The sequence below is a fragment of the Euprymna scolopes genome, chromosome 15 (assembly GCF_053919585.1).
Source record: "Euprymna scolopes isolate OS-2025 chromosome 15, ASM5391958v1, whole genome shotgun sequence".
In the NCBI taxonomy this organism is placed as follows: domain Eukaryota; kingdom Metazoa; phylum Mollusca; class Cephalopoda; order Sepiida; family Sepiolidae; genus Euprymna; species Euprymna scolopes.
In genome coordinates this window covers 100,240,988-100,258,259 of record NC_136496.1, presented here as the reverse complement: position 1 = coordinate 100,258,259, position 17,272 = coordinate 100,240,988, and the positions used below count along the sequence as shown (strand labels likewise).

Here is a 17,272-nt window from a genome sequence, read left to right as displayed (position 1 = left end):
CAGTGTCTCCATCAGATCTGTTCAAAGTTTATAGTTTATCCATATATGGTGCACTGCATAGTGTTTTTAGCATACCGTCCAGATTGCTACTCAAGTATGAGTGGATGGCACAGGTGTGTCCTATTCAAAGTCTAGTCACAAATGATAAAAATAAAGTCTTAATGTAGATTATTGGGTAGTCTAGGCCACTAAAAATAGGCGTCTGTTAAAGTACTCAAAATATTTTTTTAATCCGACTTTAACGAAATTTAAACAATGATAAAATACAATCCTCAAAATTACAGCAAATTTTGATCAAAACTTCAGTTGTATGAAATATTTTCAAAATTTGTTCATACAATAGCAATATGTTAATATCATTCTATGAAAACTGAGAAAAAAAAATTTAGGTAAAGGTAAGATGTGGATGGGGGAATAAGTTTGAAAACTCTTACTTAGCCGAAAGTAGCTCTAATAAGTGTGGATGTAGAGCAGGACTTTCACAAAGAAGTTTCAATATCTGAAGAGCATTTGATTTCCTCTCTTTCTCTTCCAATTTTACAGCTGACATGGCAATCGTGCTGTACTCAGGTAGGCTACCCACTGCACTTGAGAAACCACTAGAAGATTGTCGAGACAAAGTTGGGCGTTCATTATCTGGAAAGAAAAAAAAAAATTGGTATTTTTTGTTATTAGATCAAAAGTTAATAGGTACAGAAATGCAAATGTAAAATAGGGTATCTTTTGGCGATTGTGTTTTTTTCACAAACAATCTTCCAAAGCTCATTGCAGTGAAATGTCTTTTCAACGATTATTTTTTTTGTAAATAAAATGAGGAAAGACAAATTATTTAAACAATAAATGTTTAATAGAACAATATACTTTTTAGTGAAGTTTTTTTGTTTGTTTGTTTTAAAAACAAAGAAATTCAAAGGTTTATAATTTCAAATCTCAACATAAAATTCAGTGCATATTTAGAATTACACTTATTTAAAAACAAACAAACAAAAATCTTTGATGTACATACTCATCACAGAACGAAGATGCCATATTTAAAAAAATCATGTGGGTTTGGCTAGTAACTTTTCTAATTAGCTAGTAAACGAAAATATTTAGTAGCAAGGGTCAACTAAAGAGCTCTGTAGGTCCCTTAGTAAAGGTACTTTACATTCATCATAACCATAAAACTAATTGTTTTAGTTTATTTAAATCAATAAAAGATATTTTGAAATACTATATATAGCAATACACAAGGCCATTAAAACGCTTTGGTTAATCACAGATTTCAAGGGGTTTTTGCTAAAATAGTCATATTTTAAAAACCAAAGCACTTTAAGTCTTCAAAATACCGTTTTGTTCAGAAATGAATATACTTTCAAATGAATCAGTAAATAACATACATTATATAATTTTAGAGTTTTAAGCAAATAAAGTGATAAAAATGTGAACATCATAAAACGGTATTTTCGATAAGATTTTGTAACGACCCACCCTGATTTCTAAACATTCGTACAGTGTTTCTGTTAAGAATTTTTTAATTAAATTTGGAAATTAGCCAAAAGAGATGTCATTTTTAATAATTTCGAGTGTCCGAAATTCATTTGACCACTCGTTTTCAATTTCAAAATGATGAGTATTGAAAGTTTTGAAAAAAATTTTCTTCAGACACTCACTATTAAATAAAACAATCTTTTTACTATGTTTATTCGTTAAAAAGATGATTGAACAGTGTTTTCTCTAGTGGTACGTAGCAATTTAAAAACATAATATCTGAAAAAATCGTTATGAATTTGAATCAAGACTTCTGTAGTATTAGTGATAGCAGAGCAGCAGTGATAAGCATGGCGTAAACAGACGTTTGTTTTTGTTGTTTATTTTTTTATTCCAGATCGAGTTTTTTCAATTGAAAATCTGGTTATAAATAAAAATTCTTACATGTTTAGTTAGAGCTATTTTGTTATCAACCATACAAATATTTTTTTAAAATTGGGTAGTAGTAAATTTTAAAATATTTTAACAAGCAAAAATGTGAAATATGTTTTGGTTCACGTGTACGAACGGTAACACACTTCTAATTTTCGTCCTTTAAAAAATGTTTTCAGTGAATTATCGAATGGAAACTAATCTACCTGATTATTAAAAAAAAATAAAATAAAAATAATCAATATTTAAATATTTGTAGGAGGTGCTCAGTTAAAACATAACGGTAAGAAAAGACATGAAATGTAATTAAAAATCAAAATAACATTAATTCAAAATTTTTAACAATTTGTGAGCTTTAGCAAAAACTTGTTTCTTTTTTTATATTTAAATAGAATTTAAATACGTGATATTTTTCCAAGCATCATGTTTTCTGTTAGAGGGACGTCACTTTTTTAAATAACATTTATTTTTGTCTGTCATAATTCTTGTAAAGTTTCACAATGGGTATCAAACACCCTCTTAAAAAAAAAAAAAAAAAAAGAAAAGAAAAAAAAAACTCGCTTAATTCTATGTCTAATTCTAGGTATGAGTGGCAAGCCTCCTCCTAAAACCTTTAGCCTTAACAATAACGCTAAGTGGTAGAGCTCCACACTAAACAAACTTCCTGTGAGCTCATAAACGTATAAAGAAAAAAAAAAAGCATAAAAAACTGTTTAAAGAAAAGTGTACATGATTAACCTCCCCCCCTCCAAATAAATTGGTCAACTGTCCTAAAACGCTAGGATCGTCTTGAAATGGTGAATTATTTTACATTTATGTGAAACCAACCCCCACTCTAAATTCTAAAATTGTTTTTGTTTTGTTTCTATCAAGTTTCCAGGATGTTCACATAATTTTCCTTAGCCCCTATCATTAACCCAAAGTCAGAGTGGCAACCTTCCCACAATTGTACAAAAACCTTAAAACACGCATAATCACCTTTTAGAAAAAAAAAAAAAAAAAAAAAAAAAAAACACCCAGGATTTATCTATTATAGGAAAGGGGGGGGGGTAACTGCCCTAAAACGCTCAAATGATTCAAAATGAGAAATCATTTTACATTAAATTCTAAAATAATTTTTGTTTATCTTTTATGAAAGTTTTTCAAGTTGTTCACATGCAATTGTCTATAAAGGTAGAATCACATATTTTGGAGAGGTGGTCAGATGGAGAGGGGTAACAGAAACTACAATACCAAAGAAATATTGCAATATATTCATTTTTAACCAATCCTAGATTTCGATTTCAGTTTTTGGCACATAAAATGCATTACAATTCAACTTTGAGTTCTCTAACTTCTTTTCTTTTAATGAATACATGGCATTTTTAAGCAATCACAGCATATTTATGTGCATTTACTGCAGATTATTTGGAAACCATTCATTTCTGGAAATTTTCAATAGCATATTCAGATTCCTTGCACAAAAATACACTTATATGGCAAATTTCATTACTTAGTTTTGTGTTTTAACAAAGATATAGCATTTTTACTGAAAAAGTAGTGCAAAAAATATGACAAAATGCATATGGTCTTAAAGAGGGGAAAATATCCAAACACGCAAGGCATAAAAAGTCAACTTTCTTGATTTTAATTGGATTTAAAAAATTTAAAGATTCTTTCTTAGCTTACCAAGCTCTTTCTATATATACAAATATTAAAATATTTTAAGCCATTTAAATTTTTTCATGTGTATTGCTACTATATAACATCCATCGACAATTAGAATGTATAACTTTTATAAATACTTCATAATAAATTAATGTTTAGTGTTATTTCTAAATTTAATATATATATATATATATATATATATATAATATATATATATATATATATTATATATATATATATATATATATATATATATATATTATATATATACACACACACAGTGACATCCAAGAGTTAAGGAATGGTCGATCATTTTTTTTTTATGAATGACTTCTAACTTTTGGATGCCTATAATTTAATTAAATTAATTTATATGTAAAAAAAAACTAATACGTAGTAAAAATTTAAAAAAATTTTATAACTACCACCATTAAACAGAAATTTCAAGAATTTTTTTTTTTCCTTTTTCATAGATAGTTAGAAGCCATTAAAAAGAAAAATCGACCATTCCTTCACTTTTGGACGCTACTATATATATATATACTATACATACACGTGTGTGTGTGTGTGTGTGCAATAGTTTTGCCGATATTAATAGTAATTAAAATGGTTTAATGCAAAAAATGGATAGCTTGCTAAAAACCTTTATTTTTTAATTTTTTTACATGAGCATCCCCACTTATCAAGGCCCGGAAACCACTCGAGGATAAGGGTTATTTTGTGTACAATAATCAATGGGATAATATCATAGTATAGTTGGTATTGGAGATTTGATAAAGTGTCTTACTTATGGGGGGGGGGCGATTAATCAGGAATTTGTTTATGTTGGACTTTAAGACATCCAAGTTGTAGCCAGGTGGGAAACAGGCAAACGGAAGAAAATTCCACAGAAAAAAGCTATGTTCATGGAATCTACGTTTTGATTTAGGCACAGATAAAGAGTAGGGGAAATTACTGATAGTGGTTTTAGCTAGACGGGTGTTTTTTTTGTGAAAGATTGGCGAGGGGGGGGGCAGAGATTGGAGCTCGGACGAGCACTTGCCATGGAAATAACGATAAAACAAAAAGGCTTGCAACGTCTCTTCTGTGGGAGAGAGGTTGCAGGGAAGAGAAGAGAACATCCTCCACTAAACCACGAAGTCTATTTTGTATTTTGTCAAGGCAGGATATGCTGTTTTTTGAAGCTCCAGCCAAGATGTGGCCGCAGTACTCCATCTTTGGACATACTTGGCTTTTATAGAGATAGAGAATTGCATCAGTAGTGAGATATCTTCTGGAGCGGTAGAAGGATCCCACCATTTTCCCAGCGGCCTGGGCAACAGACTTGATATACATGTTCCATTTCAGATCAGGAGTAAAGGTCAAACCCAGGAGCTTGTCAAAACATGAAGCCTCCCCAAGACGAGAGCCATCCATTTCAATTGATGCTAGATGAGGAACAGAGCGTTGATGATGTAAAGTTAGGAGCTTGGTTTTATATGCATTAAAAGTAACCAACCATCTCTTCCCCCACTGAACCACGCACTCAAGATCAGAGGAGAGGGAATCAGAGAGAGCTTTGTCATTTATGGCCTTTGATGTGTTGCCGTAGATAGTTGTCATCAGCAGCATAGATGTCAACGAATCATTTAAGTACGTGTTTTGGGAGATCATTAATGTAGATCAGGAAGAGAGTTGGGCCCAAGATGGACCCCTGAGGGACTCCAGCATTAATATTGTGGGCCTCTGATTGCTGCCCATCAACCACTACTCTTATGAACCTATCAGAGAGAAATGATTTAATTATTGAGAAAACATTTCCAGTTATACCGTAGCTGGAAATCTTGTGAAGTAGACCCTTATGCCAAACCTTATCGAAGGCCTTTGATATGTCAAGAGCAATTGCCCTAGAAAGGAAGTCTTTGTCGAGATTCACTAATCCTATGGGATATAACTGTTAGCACATCAGCTGTAGATCTAGCAGAACGGAAACCATATTGCATGTCACTAAGGAGGTTATAAAATTCTTACAGACAAACAAAAACGAGACGAAAAAAGGGAGAGAGCAGGTGGCTGGCTGTCATAAGTTTTCTCTCTCCTTCTCTCCCATAAACATTTTTCTCAAGCCAACTGATTTCTTCTTTCCTTTAATATCATTAAAAACTTATTTAAAAGCTAAATTTGTATCAAATTACCAAGATGTTAATGTTTGTTTATATGAATAAAAACAAAAGTTTTAGTCTTGCGTTTGCAAGAAACTTATGAAATGTTTATTATTTTAAATTTTGGTTTTTAAGTTATGTCAAGCAGTAAACCTTGCAAAACAATAGCAAGCTAGTAAATGCCAAGTAGTATCTCAGAATGAAGAGTCATGGAGACAATGTATGAAAAAGGGAAAACAAATGCAAGAAAAATTTGTTTATTTTTCCTGTGTGTGTTTTTTGTTTTTCATTAATACATTTTTTTTAAAACTGATTTTCATAAATGCCTGTCTGGAAGAGAAATTGGAATCTGACATGAAAATATTGAATTCAAGAAATGAAAATATTTTGTAATTACACATTTTGGTTTTATATCACATTTAGAACTGGTTATCTGTCTGCATTTATAAAAAAGAAACAGAAAAACTTAATATTTATTGTGAGAAAAACTGAACTACTATTAATAGTTGTAATGCTGCCTATTACAAATTATCACAATTGAACAATTCAGATTTAAACTGTCTAGCTGATTATTATAGTCTGTGGCCATATCTATCAGGTCAATAACAATTGTCTTCAGCAATAGATTCTTTCATTTCAGTTGAAGTTAACAAGGATTGACATTTAATAGAAATTAAATTTGGTGTCAATCAAAAAATAATTTCTTTAAAACTAAATACAAAAATTAAAAAGAAAAAAAAAAACATTTAAAATGTTTTTTTCCAAAACATCTGATTTAGTTTTCTGCATCCATAGCCAGATGTAGAAAACGGAGTGACAAACAATGCAGGGTGTTGTCTTACCTGCTCGAAGAGCATCAAACACAGGAGGATCTGCTGGCCAGCTTAGAGTAGGAATGGCAATAGAATCTGACTCACGCACATCAAGACCACTGACAGCTCGAGCAGTTGTTGAAGCCCTTCTCATCATCTCCCGGAGACTGACACTAGAAAGCAAAAATGAAATAAGAAATGTTTAATAAGGCAAAGAATACAAACATAAGTTATAGTTAAGAATTCTAGCAGGTTTCAAGAGATTTGATATTTTTCAATCTAATAATTTTGTCAGCTCTCATTTAAATGAATTAAAATCATAAAAGTATTTCAATAAACAGATTTTTTGTTGCATTAAAGTCTACTTGTGTTATATGTTAGGACTATGCCAGTAAGTAGTGATTATGTTAACTAGCATGAATTTTGGTAAGGGTTACATTAGTACATGTCATGATAACCTGGCGGCAAACAAAAATATCAGCTGCATTCCTGAATTTATTTAAAAATAAGTATTGATTATTTGGATTCTTCGGATTACTGTTCTCATCTCGAGTATCAGGTTTCAGTCGATGTAACCGCCAACCTTTTTCAGGTGTATCTTGTCAAACTCTGGAATATTTGTGTTGAGAGTCTGTATAAACTTTATCTAGTTCAAGTTCTGTCACGACTAGATAGAAGTCCTAAATAATTGGCATTGTGGTTTTCTATAGTGAGGATTGAACCTTCAAAAGGGCACCTTTTCAACTGAATTTTTTCAAGTACTCTAAGCACTGCGCCACGGATCATTGCGGACCATTTTAGTAAAATTAAACTTATTTTATTTCTAGTTGTAAACATCCTATACTACTTGCTTGTTTCTATATATATTATTTATAATTAATAGTTCCCCATATCATGTTAAATTCTATACTAGGTCTACTTAGTAATTGATTATCATCTAACATATGCACCGTTTCTTTGAATCCTCTCACTCTCCACTGTTCTGCCTATAATTTTTACTTCTCATAAGGGTAGATATTCCTTTTTCCCTCCTTATATGGTCAGCCATACTAGACTTCTCAATCTCTCCATTTATGTGGATCTTTGGTGTCATAACTTTTCTTTTAGTGGGCGGTAAGCACCACTTTTGTAGTTTTCCACATTCGCATAGGATCTCATGCATACAGATCTTAGATATAATTTTTTCTGTAAGGGGTTCAACTCTTACAAGCAGCTTCCAGCGTCGAATAGCTCTCGAATACTGTCCTGATGTCATAGATTACATATCCTTTGAATTTTTTCTGACATGCCTTTTATGTATGGTATACAAACTGGTGAGTTTTCAGATGGTGTCCTTTGGTGTCTGGTCTAGATTTCTTGGAGCTGATATGTCTGGAGAGTGGTTTTGGTGGAGGGTATCTCTTAAACTGTCCATTCCTCTTAATATCAATTGCTGTTACTAATTGTTTTTACTTTCTTTACATTAAACTAGCAGAGGTGCCCGGCATTGCCCAGGTGAAGAGAGGTGGTGCAGTAAGGATATTGAGCAACCCTAAAAAAAAATTTAGATGCAGCCCGAGTGGAGAGAGGTGTGAAAAAATACAAAAAACACGAAAATGTAATCGTCGAGAAAAATTACATGAAAACCAGTTTCACAACATAACTCACCCAACCTAATCACTAAAATGACTGTTTCAAAGAAAACATAACCAAATTTATTGGCAAAAGTTTACAATTGGCAATGTAGAGTCAACAAAAAGTCTATCAGGAAGAGACATGTGGAGAGGGTAGACATTAATCAAATGAATAAAAAAATGGCAGAGTCCAAGCCCTGTAGGCAAAAATTGGCTCTAATGTATCATGTACCTAATTAAAACAATTCTAATAGCACATACGCAAAATTTCTGTTAATAAATGAAAATACAAAAATGCAAGAAAGCTTACCCACGATTTGTAGGGTCAGCCCCCCGAGCCTGAATAGAAGCAAGCGTCTCAACAGCACTACTGTCTGGATTGAAGGTGGCCAAGCAAGGATTATAACTTCCTGATGTGGACGACTCTAAAAAGAACAATCCATTAAACAAATTATGTCTTTTTTTTTTTTTTAATTAGTATTTTTTTTTTTTTTTTTTGATTATTAAAAATACCAAATTGCAGACAATGAAAAAATTTGTTTCCATACCTAATTCCGAATCCTTATTAGAAGATGGGACACAGACTGCAACACAAGTGTGCAGAATGTTTCGGCTGCCATCACACCTTTCACCCAAGATTTCCTGTACAGCTTTGTGAGTTTGTTGGTTACTAGATGAAGTGGAAGCTTTTAACAGAAAAATGAAATTCAATAAAAAGGATAGATAAATTAAAGGACATTTAAAAACAAATTATGAAAATAAAAATGAACTTATTCTACATTTCACATCAACTGAAAAGCAAAAATATAAAGTCAAACTGATTATGTACGAGTACAACTTCACATGTAACTTCTGTACTAAGATCAAGTGAATAGGAATGGTTGTAACAAAATGTGTCACACCATCTCAAAAAGATAGATAAAACATTTCTATTTAAAATTTTTAAAATAACATTCGCATTTTTTAATAAAAAATATCACAAAAAAGATATACATTTTCAACTTAAATTTTTATGCAAATCAAGAATTTTGGAGATGGATTAGCCAGAATTCTCCCCATTTTAAAAATAAACATACAGAAAAATCTTTATGCTATACATATCCATGACAAAAAAAAAAAAAAAAAAAAAAAAAATCGTGAACATTGATTGAGTAGTTTTATTTTTATTAAGAAAACCATTAAAGGCTGATTTCACAATTTTAATTATTGCAGCATCATCTACCCTTGTGTTTTCAAAATGGCGACGTAAGACAAGAACTTTAGCTTACTTATAAAATTTGATTTTTGGAATATGGCATTTTCATTTCATACAAATTTTTATTCTTGTTTTTAATATCAGGAGAATTCTGAACTAGAACCATTTTTGTCTTCTGGGTAACTATTTTTAAACTAATACAATTTTGATCAGTACTTCTTGTGCATTCTTTAAAAAGATGAAAGTAGTTATTGTAAGAAATCAGAGTAATTGAATGTACATTTTTATTGATAAATTAAAGTGTATATTGGATGAACAAGCATACCTTAAATGGACACGTGAATGATACTTTGAGCAGAGCAGACATTTTGTGAATTAAAATGTTCATCTTCAATTTTAATTTCCAGTAATTTCATTGTAGGTTTAAGAAGGTGGATAATGAATCTAGTCAGTTTGATCCAGATAAAGATTATGCTACAACTATTAGGTTAGTGCAAAAATGTTTATTGATGTTCAAGTTCAAAAGTTGATAACTCCTTTCATAATAAACTTAATCGAAATCAGAACCATTAGAATTGACACATTTTGCTTTTATTGATTGATTGATTAATTGATTGGTTTTACGGCATATCAACCTATGTGGTCATTTAATGCCGGAGTCCTTTTTTTTTTTTTTTTTTTTTTAACTTTTTTTATTGGGAGGGGGGGAATGACTTTTTCAGCCTTTCCTCCCTTTTTTTATAAAATTGAACTAAGAGATTAAATGTTGTATTTATACATGGATGTGTATATTTGGATGACTTTAAATTTCCTTAAATTTTCTTATATAAATTTACTTTCCTTAGGTATGCTAGAATATTTGCTAAGTTGATCTTTTCAAAAAGGTCTTCCATATTGCTTTCTGTATAATATAATTTTCTAGTTGGGGCAAGGTCATCACACCCAACTAGGATATGTTTTACTGTGAGTGTCTCCTGGCATGGGATGCACTCTGGCGCAGATTCTCCATTTAGTATATAAGAATGAGTAAAGTTGGTGTGCCCTATGCGCAGCCGAGTCAGTATCACATCTTCTCGGCGTGATCTCTTGATGTCCGGACATCGTTCCTTAAGTTCAGGTTTGATTGAGTATAATTTGTTGCCCTCTTGCTGACTCCACCGCAGTTGCCATTTTTCCTGTATGTATGCTTTTATCTGGGGTCTAAGATCAGTATGTGGAATCTTAAAATTGTCAGTTGGAAGGTGAGAAGATCTTTTTGCAGCTGTATCTGCCCTGTCATTGCCTTTGATCCCCACATGGCTGGGGATCCAGACAAGAATAATGTTTTTAGTAGTTGAAAGGATATTGATTTTTTCTATTAATTTTGTTGTTAGTGGATTTTCTTGTTTTTGATTTTGTATAGATAATAGGACTGATAGAGAATCTGTGAGAATGATGAAGTTTTTGGTGGTTTCCTCTGAAATTATGTTGAGTGCTAGATCGATAGCTATAGTCTCTGCAGTGAATATAGATGCTTCATTTTGAAGATTTCTCTTCATTGTGGTTTTATGGTACGTTGCTGCACATCCAGTGTGATTGTTGCTTTTAGACCCGTCTGTGTAGATAAAGGTGTAGTCTGAATATTGTAATTTTAAATGTTGAAGTTCGTCGTGGTATTCAATAGGGTTTGTGGTAGATTTGGACTTTTTGTTTAGGTTGAGTTTTATTTCAACTTGTTTCATGGTCCATGGGGGTGTTTTAGGCAGTATGAAGTTGTGAATGCTGGAGATTGGAATTTTCGATTCTTCAATGCTTTCCTTCATTCGGAGCCCGAACGTTTTGATAGTTTTTCTTCTCATGTTAAAGAGTTCTTCATATTTAGGATAGAAGGTACATTGGTATGCAGGGTTGTTTGAGCAAGACTTCAGTTTCAGTAAATATTGAAGGGCTAACTTTTCTCGCCTTAGATCTAGTGGGGGTTCGTGTGCTTCCGTGTATAGACTGTTCACGGGGGAGGTTCTGTATGCTCCTAGGGCCAATCTTAGGCCAGTATGGTGAATAGGGTCTAGGCTTTTTATATATGATGTTCGGGTTGATCCATATATGAAACAACCGTAGTCTAGCTTTGAGCGGACTAGTGCTCTGTAAAGTTTAAGGAGTGTTTCCCTGTCTGCACCCCAATCGGTATGTGCTACCACTCTCAAAAGATTTACAGCTTTGTTACATTTTTTTTTCAGATAGTTTATGTGTGGGATGAATGTTAACTTTTTGTCAAATAAAATCCCTAAGAATTTGTACTGGTCAGTAACTGGTATGGGCATTCCTTCCATGGTTAGGACAGGATCATTATGCATGTTCTTTAGTTTGCAGAAATGCATGCATTTCGTTTTTCTTTTGGAGAATCTAAATCCATTCTCTTCCGTCCATCTCATTACTTTGTTTAAGCACAATTGAAGCTTCCTTTCTATTATAGATATATATCTAGATCTACAGCATATTAGGAAGTCATCCACATATAGGGAGCAATCTACCCCAGGGTTAAGGTTTTTTACAATGTTGTTAATTCGGATACTGAACAGGGTCACTGACAGTATACTCCCTTGAGGTACTCCATTCTCTTGTTCTTTCAAGTCCGAGAGAGCTGTGCCAACCTTTATTCTGAACCGTCTATTTTTTAAAAAATTTTCAATAAAAATTGGCATTCTGCCTTTTAGTCCAAGCGCCTTCAGATCCCTTGTAACACCGTACTTCCACACAGTATCGTAGGCTTTTTCCATGTCAAAAAACACTGCTGTTAAATGTTCTTTCCTTACAAAGGCTTCTCGTATGAAGGTTTCAAGTCTGACTATGTGGTCTATTGAACTTCGGTTTTTCCTGAATCCTGTTTGAAATTCTGTAATAAGATTCTCTGTTTCCAGGAACCAGATTAGTCTTTTGTTTATAATCCTTTCCATGGTCTTACAAATGCAGCTTGTTAGAGCTATTGGCCTGAAATTCAATGGATCTGAGACGTTACTTGATTGGGATTGGATGTTTGAGTTTTCAGATTTGGGGATTGGTATTATTGTGGCCTCTTTCCAGGTCTCGGGTACGTTTCCACTGGACCATATAATATTGAAAATTTCAAGTAGGTATTTCATTGAGGCTTCTGGAAGTTTTTTGAGGATTTCATATGGAATTTCATCGGGCCCTGTAGCTGTGTCATGGGATTTGGTTAGCGATTCTTTTAATTCAGGCAAGGTAAGAGGTTGGTTGTATTTTTCAGTATTTTGTGATTTAAATAGAATTTTCTTTTTCTCTTCCTTTTCTCTAATCTTTTTGAATTTCTCTGTCTGTCACATGATGAAATTTTTGATAAATTATCTGCCAGGTTATTGGAAATGTCTTTTTGATCGGTGTATATTTTGTTGCCTTTAGAGATGTGGGATATTGGTGTACTACTACACTTTCCTTCTATTTTCCTCATCATGTTCCAAACTGTTTTCGCCTTGGTATTCACATTAATTTTGGATATATAATTTCTCCAGGTTGTTCTTTTGGATTCCTTTATGATTCGTCTGGCTTTTGCTCTGTTGTTTTTGAAGAAATCCAGATTTTCGCTTGTTGGATACTTTTCGAATTTTCTCAAGGCAGCTCGTCGAGCTCTGATGGCTTTTCTGCATTCTTTTGTGAACCAAGGTTTGTTGTGATTGTTGGTTTTGGTTGTTTTCGGTATGGTATTATTTGCTATGTTTGTGAGTGTTTTAATGAAGTAGTTCAAATGGTCATCTTCATCATTCTTTTCGATAATTAATTGGTTTTTGCCCTGTTCCTGGAAGTCTTCCCAATCCGCTTTATGTAGATTCCATTTGGGTGTTTTTTGTTCAGTGCTAGTACTTAGACTTTCCAGGATGATTGGGAAATGATCACTCCCACAGGTGTCATTGTGTACTTTCCAGTCATAGTCCATATATATGGAAGGATCACATAAGGTAAGGTCAATGGCGGTGAAAGTACCTGTTGCTGGGTACATATAGGTGTAGTTTTGATTATTAAGGAGGCATAGATTATTTTTATTTATTATGTTTTCTATTTCTTTTCCTTTTTTATTTGTTTCTTTACTTCCCCATATTACATTGTGACTGTTGAGATCTCCTAGTAGAAAAAAGGGTTTAGGGAGTTGTTTTATTAATTGAGTTATCTCAGTTTCGTTGATTGTATCTTTTGGAGGGATGTATATTGAGCAAAGTGTTATAGTTCTATGTAGAGTACTGAAACTGCAATTGCTTGCAAGTTTGTGTTTATATTTATTTGTCTTTGAGGGACTTCATTCTTCACAAGTATTGATGTGCCTCCAGAAGCTCTGTCCGTATCTTTATTTATGTAGTTGTAAGATGTGTAGTGTTTTATGTTGATGGTATTATTTTCTTTCAGAAAGGTCTCCTGTAGACAGACAAGTGCTGGGCTCATATTTGTTATTAATAATGTGAGTTCATTTTGGTTTGCTTTTATCCCTCTGATATTCCATTGTAATATTTTGTTCATCATTTGGAATTGTGTTCAACTTCCATCGTCTCCAATCCCTCAAATCTATTTTCTGTCGGAGTCCCTGTTCGAGATATAGATCGGGATCTTTCTTTTCCTGTTTTTGTTTGTTTTTTTTTTTTGTCTGGGGAGATTTTTGATTCTTTTCTGGCTTGTGATGTGTTTGATGGTTGTTCGATTGTTTTTGTAGAAATGGTTTGTGGTTTTGTTTCTTTTTGTGGTTCAGTAGTGTCTTTACTTAATATTATCCTTGGATTGGTTGCAGACATTGCACTATTCATTTTCCTCATTTCTTCTAATAGTTCTTTCATTTCCTTTATTAGTTTGCTTAGGACATCAATTTTCTTGTCAGTTGTATCCGTTACATGTATATGACCATTTTGATTGTTGATTGGATTAGTTTTTTTTGTTGCATCTGCATATGTTTTAGTTTCGATGATTTTCCTGGCCTCTGGGTAGGATATATTCTTTATATGTTTTAGTTTGGTCACTTCTTTTTCTCTTTTCCATATTTCGCAATATCTAGAGCCAGCGCCATGGTTTCCCAGGCAGTTGGCACACTTGAAATCTTTTCTGCAGTCAATGTGTGGACCACTTTCTCCACATCTTCCACACACTGGTAATCGTGTGCACCGATCTTGATGGTGTCCAAACTTCTGGCACTTGAAGCATTGGAGGGGGTTTGGAATATAAATTTCTACATTTATTTTCATATATCCGACTTTCACTTCTTTGGGTATGGTGAGGGAATCGAAAGTTAGTATATATGTATTGGTATCGATTTTCTCACCGTTTTTTTTAATTTGAACTCTGCGAACATCTAACACATTCTGTTTCTGTAAGTTTGTCCGGATTTCCTCCAAGGGACAAAGTGCAAGTTCGTGGCTTTTCACTACTCCTTTGCAGGTATTTAGGGTTGGATGTCTGTAGCATTTGACTTTGATGTTTTCAAATAATTTTAGTTTCAATATTTCTTTAGTTTGTTCTTCGTTATGGGTTTCTATTAGTAGGCTGCCGTTAAATTGTTTTTTAATAGACTTTGGTTTTAGAGTTTTTAAGATTTTTTTCAATTTTAAAAGGTGATAGTTTGCTCAAAGGAGTTTCCTCCATTGATTCTATTACTACGAATGTTGAGTTCCTTGGTTTTATCGTCTCTTCGTCAGAGCTACTGATGTCAGAGACATCAGAGTGGGTTCTCTTTGGGTGGTTGGGTGGTTTTTGGGAGGAATAAGCCATATATTTTGTTTTCTTTTTTCGTCATCTTTGTTCCCCACCCACCTCGGAGTCCTATTTGGGAAGAGCCTGGGGGAAACCCATTCGCCCAGCCTCTACAGGTATACAATGATGATATAACCGACTTTGGTGGTATCATAATGATTATCTGTTCTCTCTTGATATTGCTATGGGATCTGTAGCAATCCTGAGGGGTTTACAGCCTCGTCATCGATATTCACACCTAATCGATTGACCCTCAGCCACCGCTTTCCATCATATATTAGGGAGTAGGGTTATTTGTGGGAGAGGGGGGATGTGTTGTATTAGTAGTGGGTTTTTGGAATGGGCAATATATGGTGGGGCTTGGCGTGACTGGCCGATTGGTCGGATCGGGCCTCTCCGACCGCCCGTCTAATCGAAGTAAGGGCCAAAGTAATGTGTTGCGGTGCCTAAACTTCTATGTATCCTGGTTTAGGTTCGCTCAATCACCAGGATCACGTCCTAAGACTTTACGGGTAGCAACCCACGGCTAACTGGTTGCCCCATTGAGGGATTTTTACCCTCTGCAGGGGGACAGTCGGTTTGTTCTCATGCCCTACCGACAGGGCAAAAAAATAAATAAATAGATAATTTAATAGAATATATTTGTTTTCTTTTTCTTTCTTTTTTTGTTGTTTCTTTTCCTTTTTAAAATCTGTTTCTATTTAACCCATAGTTGGGACCCTAACAGGTACTACCACTCCGGGTCAGGGTGGACCTGGGAGCAATGGCAATTAAGAGGTGGCTCCACACTCCCCAAGCCCGTAAGCTGGACCTCACCATCGGATGTAGTTTAAGGTCATATCCAGGACCGGGAGTAAGGTAGGAAAAAATAAAATAAAAAGGGGGGGGGGAATAGGCTGTTGTTTTTGTTTTTGGTTTTGCAGAACATAATTAAGTTTTACAAAAAAGATCAGAAAACAAAAAAACGTCAATGTAGGTGCATTTCGTCTCCGGAAGCCACAGGGCAGCCTGATCTGGTAGCACCAGTTGACACATTTTGCCAACAAGAAACAAGTTTATTTATCCCATTAGCATAGAAATCCAGAGTTCTGGAAGTGATGAAGTCATTGAAGGCTGATTCGGCATCATCTCAGATTTTGAAGCATTTTTCGTGCAGGAAGTTGTTGAGATGCTTGAAAAACTGATAATCAGTGGGTGAGAGGTCCGGTGATTATGTGGACGAGGCAGAGTCTTGTAGCCGAATTCGTTCAGCTTCAGGGTCAGTTGAGCAACATGTGCTCAAGCGTTGCCATGGAAGAGAATTGGACCCTTCATATTGATAAATTTCAGGCACATACGTTGGAGCTTCTGGTACATTTCGTTAATTTGTTAGCAGTACTTCGCCGCCGTAATCGTTTCGCCTGGATTCAAGAAGCTGCAATGGAGGAGACTGGCCGCAGACCACCAAACAGTCACCATAACCTTTTTTTTGGGGGTGAAATTTCGGCTTTGGGAAGTGTTATGGTGCTTCTCCAGCATCAAATCACTGTGCCGAAGATCGCTGGTTGTCGTAGAGGATCCACGCCTTCTATTATAGTTTTCCTGTTTCTCTCCCTATTTCCTTGACTGTACTAACCTGCTAAACTTTGGATGTAATATGAACAGACATCTCGCTGTTCAACTCCCCGTAGTCCCGTTAGACATAATTAGTAGCCCCTTGCATTCCAAGTGGCAATATGCCTTGTTTGGGGTAAAAAAAAATTACAAAATTAGTCTTAGTTTTATAACAATTTAGTTCGATAATCTAATTTTTAAGCAAATTAAATTAAGCTTTCAAAATTCTATTATTTGTTTGTTTGTTTGTTTAACCAGCATATCAACCTTCTTTGGGTCATTTAATGCTGTATACAAGATTTAAATTTTTGATATTTTCAGAATCGATTTTCGCTGGGTATATTCGGCCAATGTTTTGGTGTAGTTTGTTATTTGATGGTTTTTATATTTTATGGTAAAGATTTGCTTGTTTTAAGAAATTTAGAATCGTTTTAGGATTTTCTTTATCAAAGAGTTCTTTTAAACTTGTAGCCTTGTAGTAATGTTGACGAATTCGTGTGAGATCATGACAGTCAAGTAAAAAGTGTTTCACTGTGTAAGGTTTGTGACATGGTATACATTTGGGGGGGGGGGTTCTCACTTTTTAGTAGGTGTATGTGTGTCCTATCCGGATACGTGATAAGACTACTTTACATGATTTTCTGGTAT

The 17,272-nt window shown here is 34.1% G+C and overlaps 1 protein-coding gene across 8 annotated transcripts in view; it reads right to left on the bottom strand.

The window, feature by feature from the left end:
* Window positions 1-17,272, bottom strand: part of LOC145294035 (E3 ubiquitin-protein ligase UBR5-like) — a 177,599-nt gene that overhangs the window by 87,318 nt on the left and 73,009 nt on the right. For all 8 annotated transcript variants that reach the window (XM_080141018.1, XM_080141022.1, XM_080141023.1 and 5 more), the window contains 4 exons: window positions 8,664-8,801; window positions 8,426-8,540; window positions 6,533-6,675; window positions 435-636 (listed from right to left, as the gene is read on the bottom strand). In XM_080141018.1, the coding sequence (XP_079997144.1) occupies window positions 435-636; window positions 6,533-6,675; window positions 8,426-8,540; window positions 8,664-8,801 (598 nt within the window). The remainder of the gene's footprint in view (window positions 1-434; window positions 637-6,532; window positions 6,676-8,425; window positions 8,541-8,663; window positions 8,802-17,272) is intronic.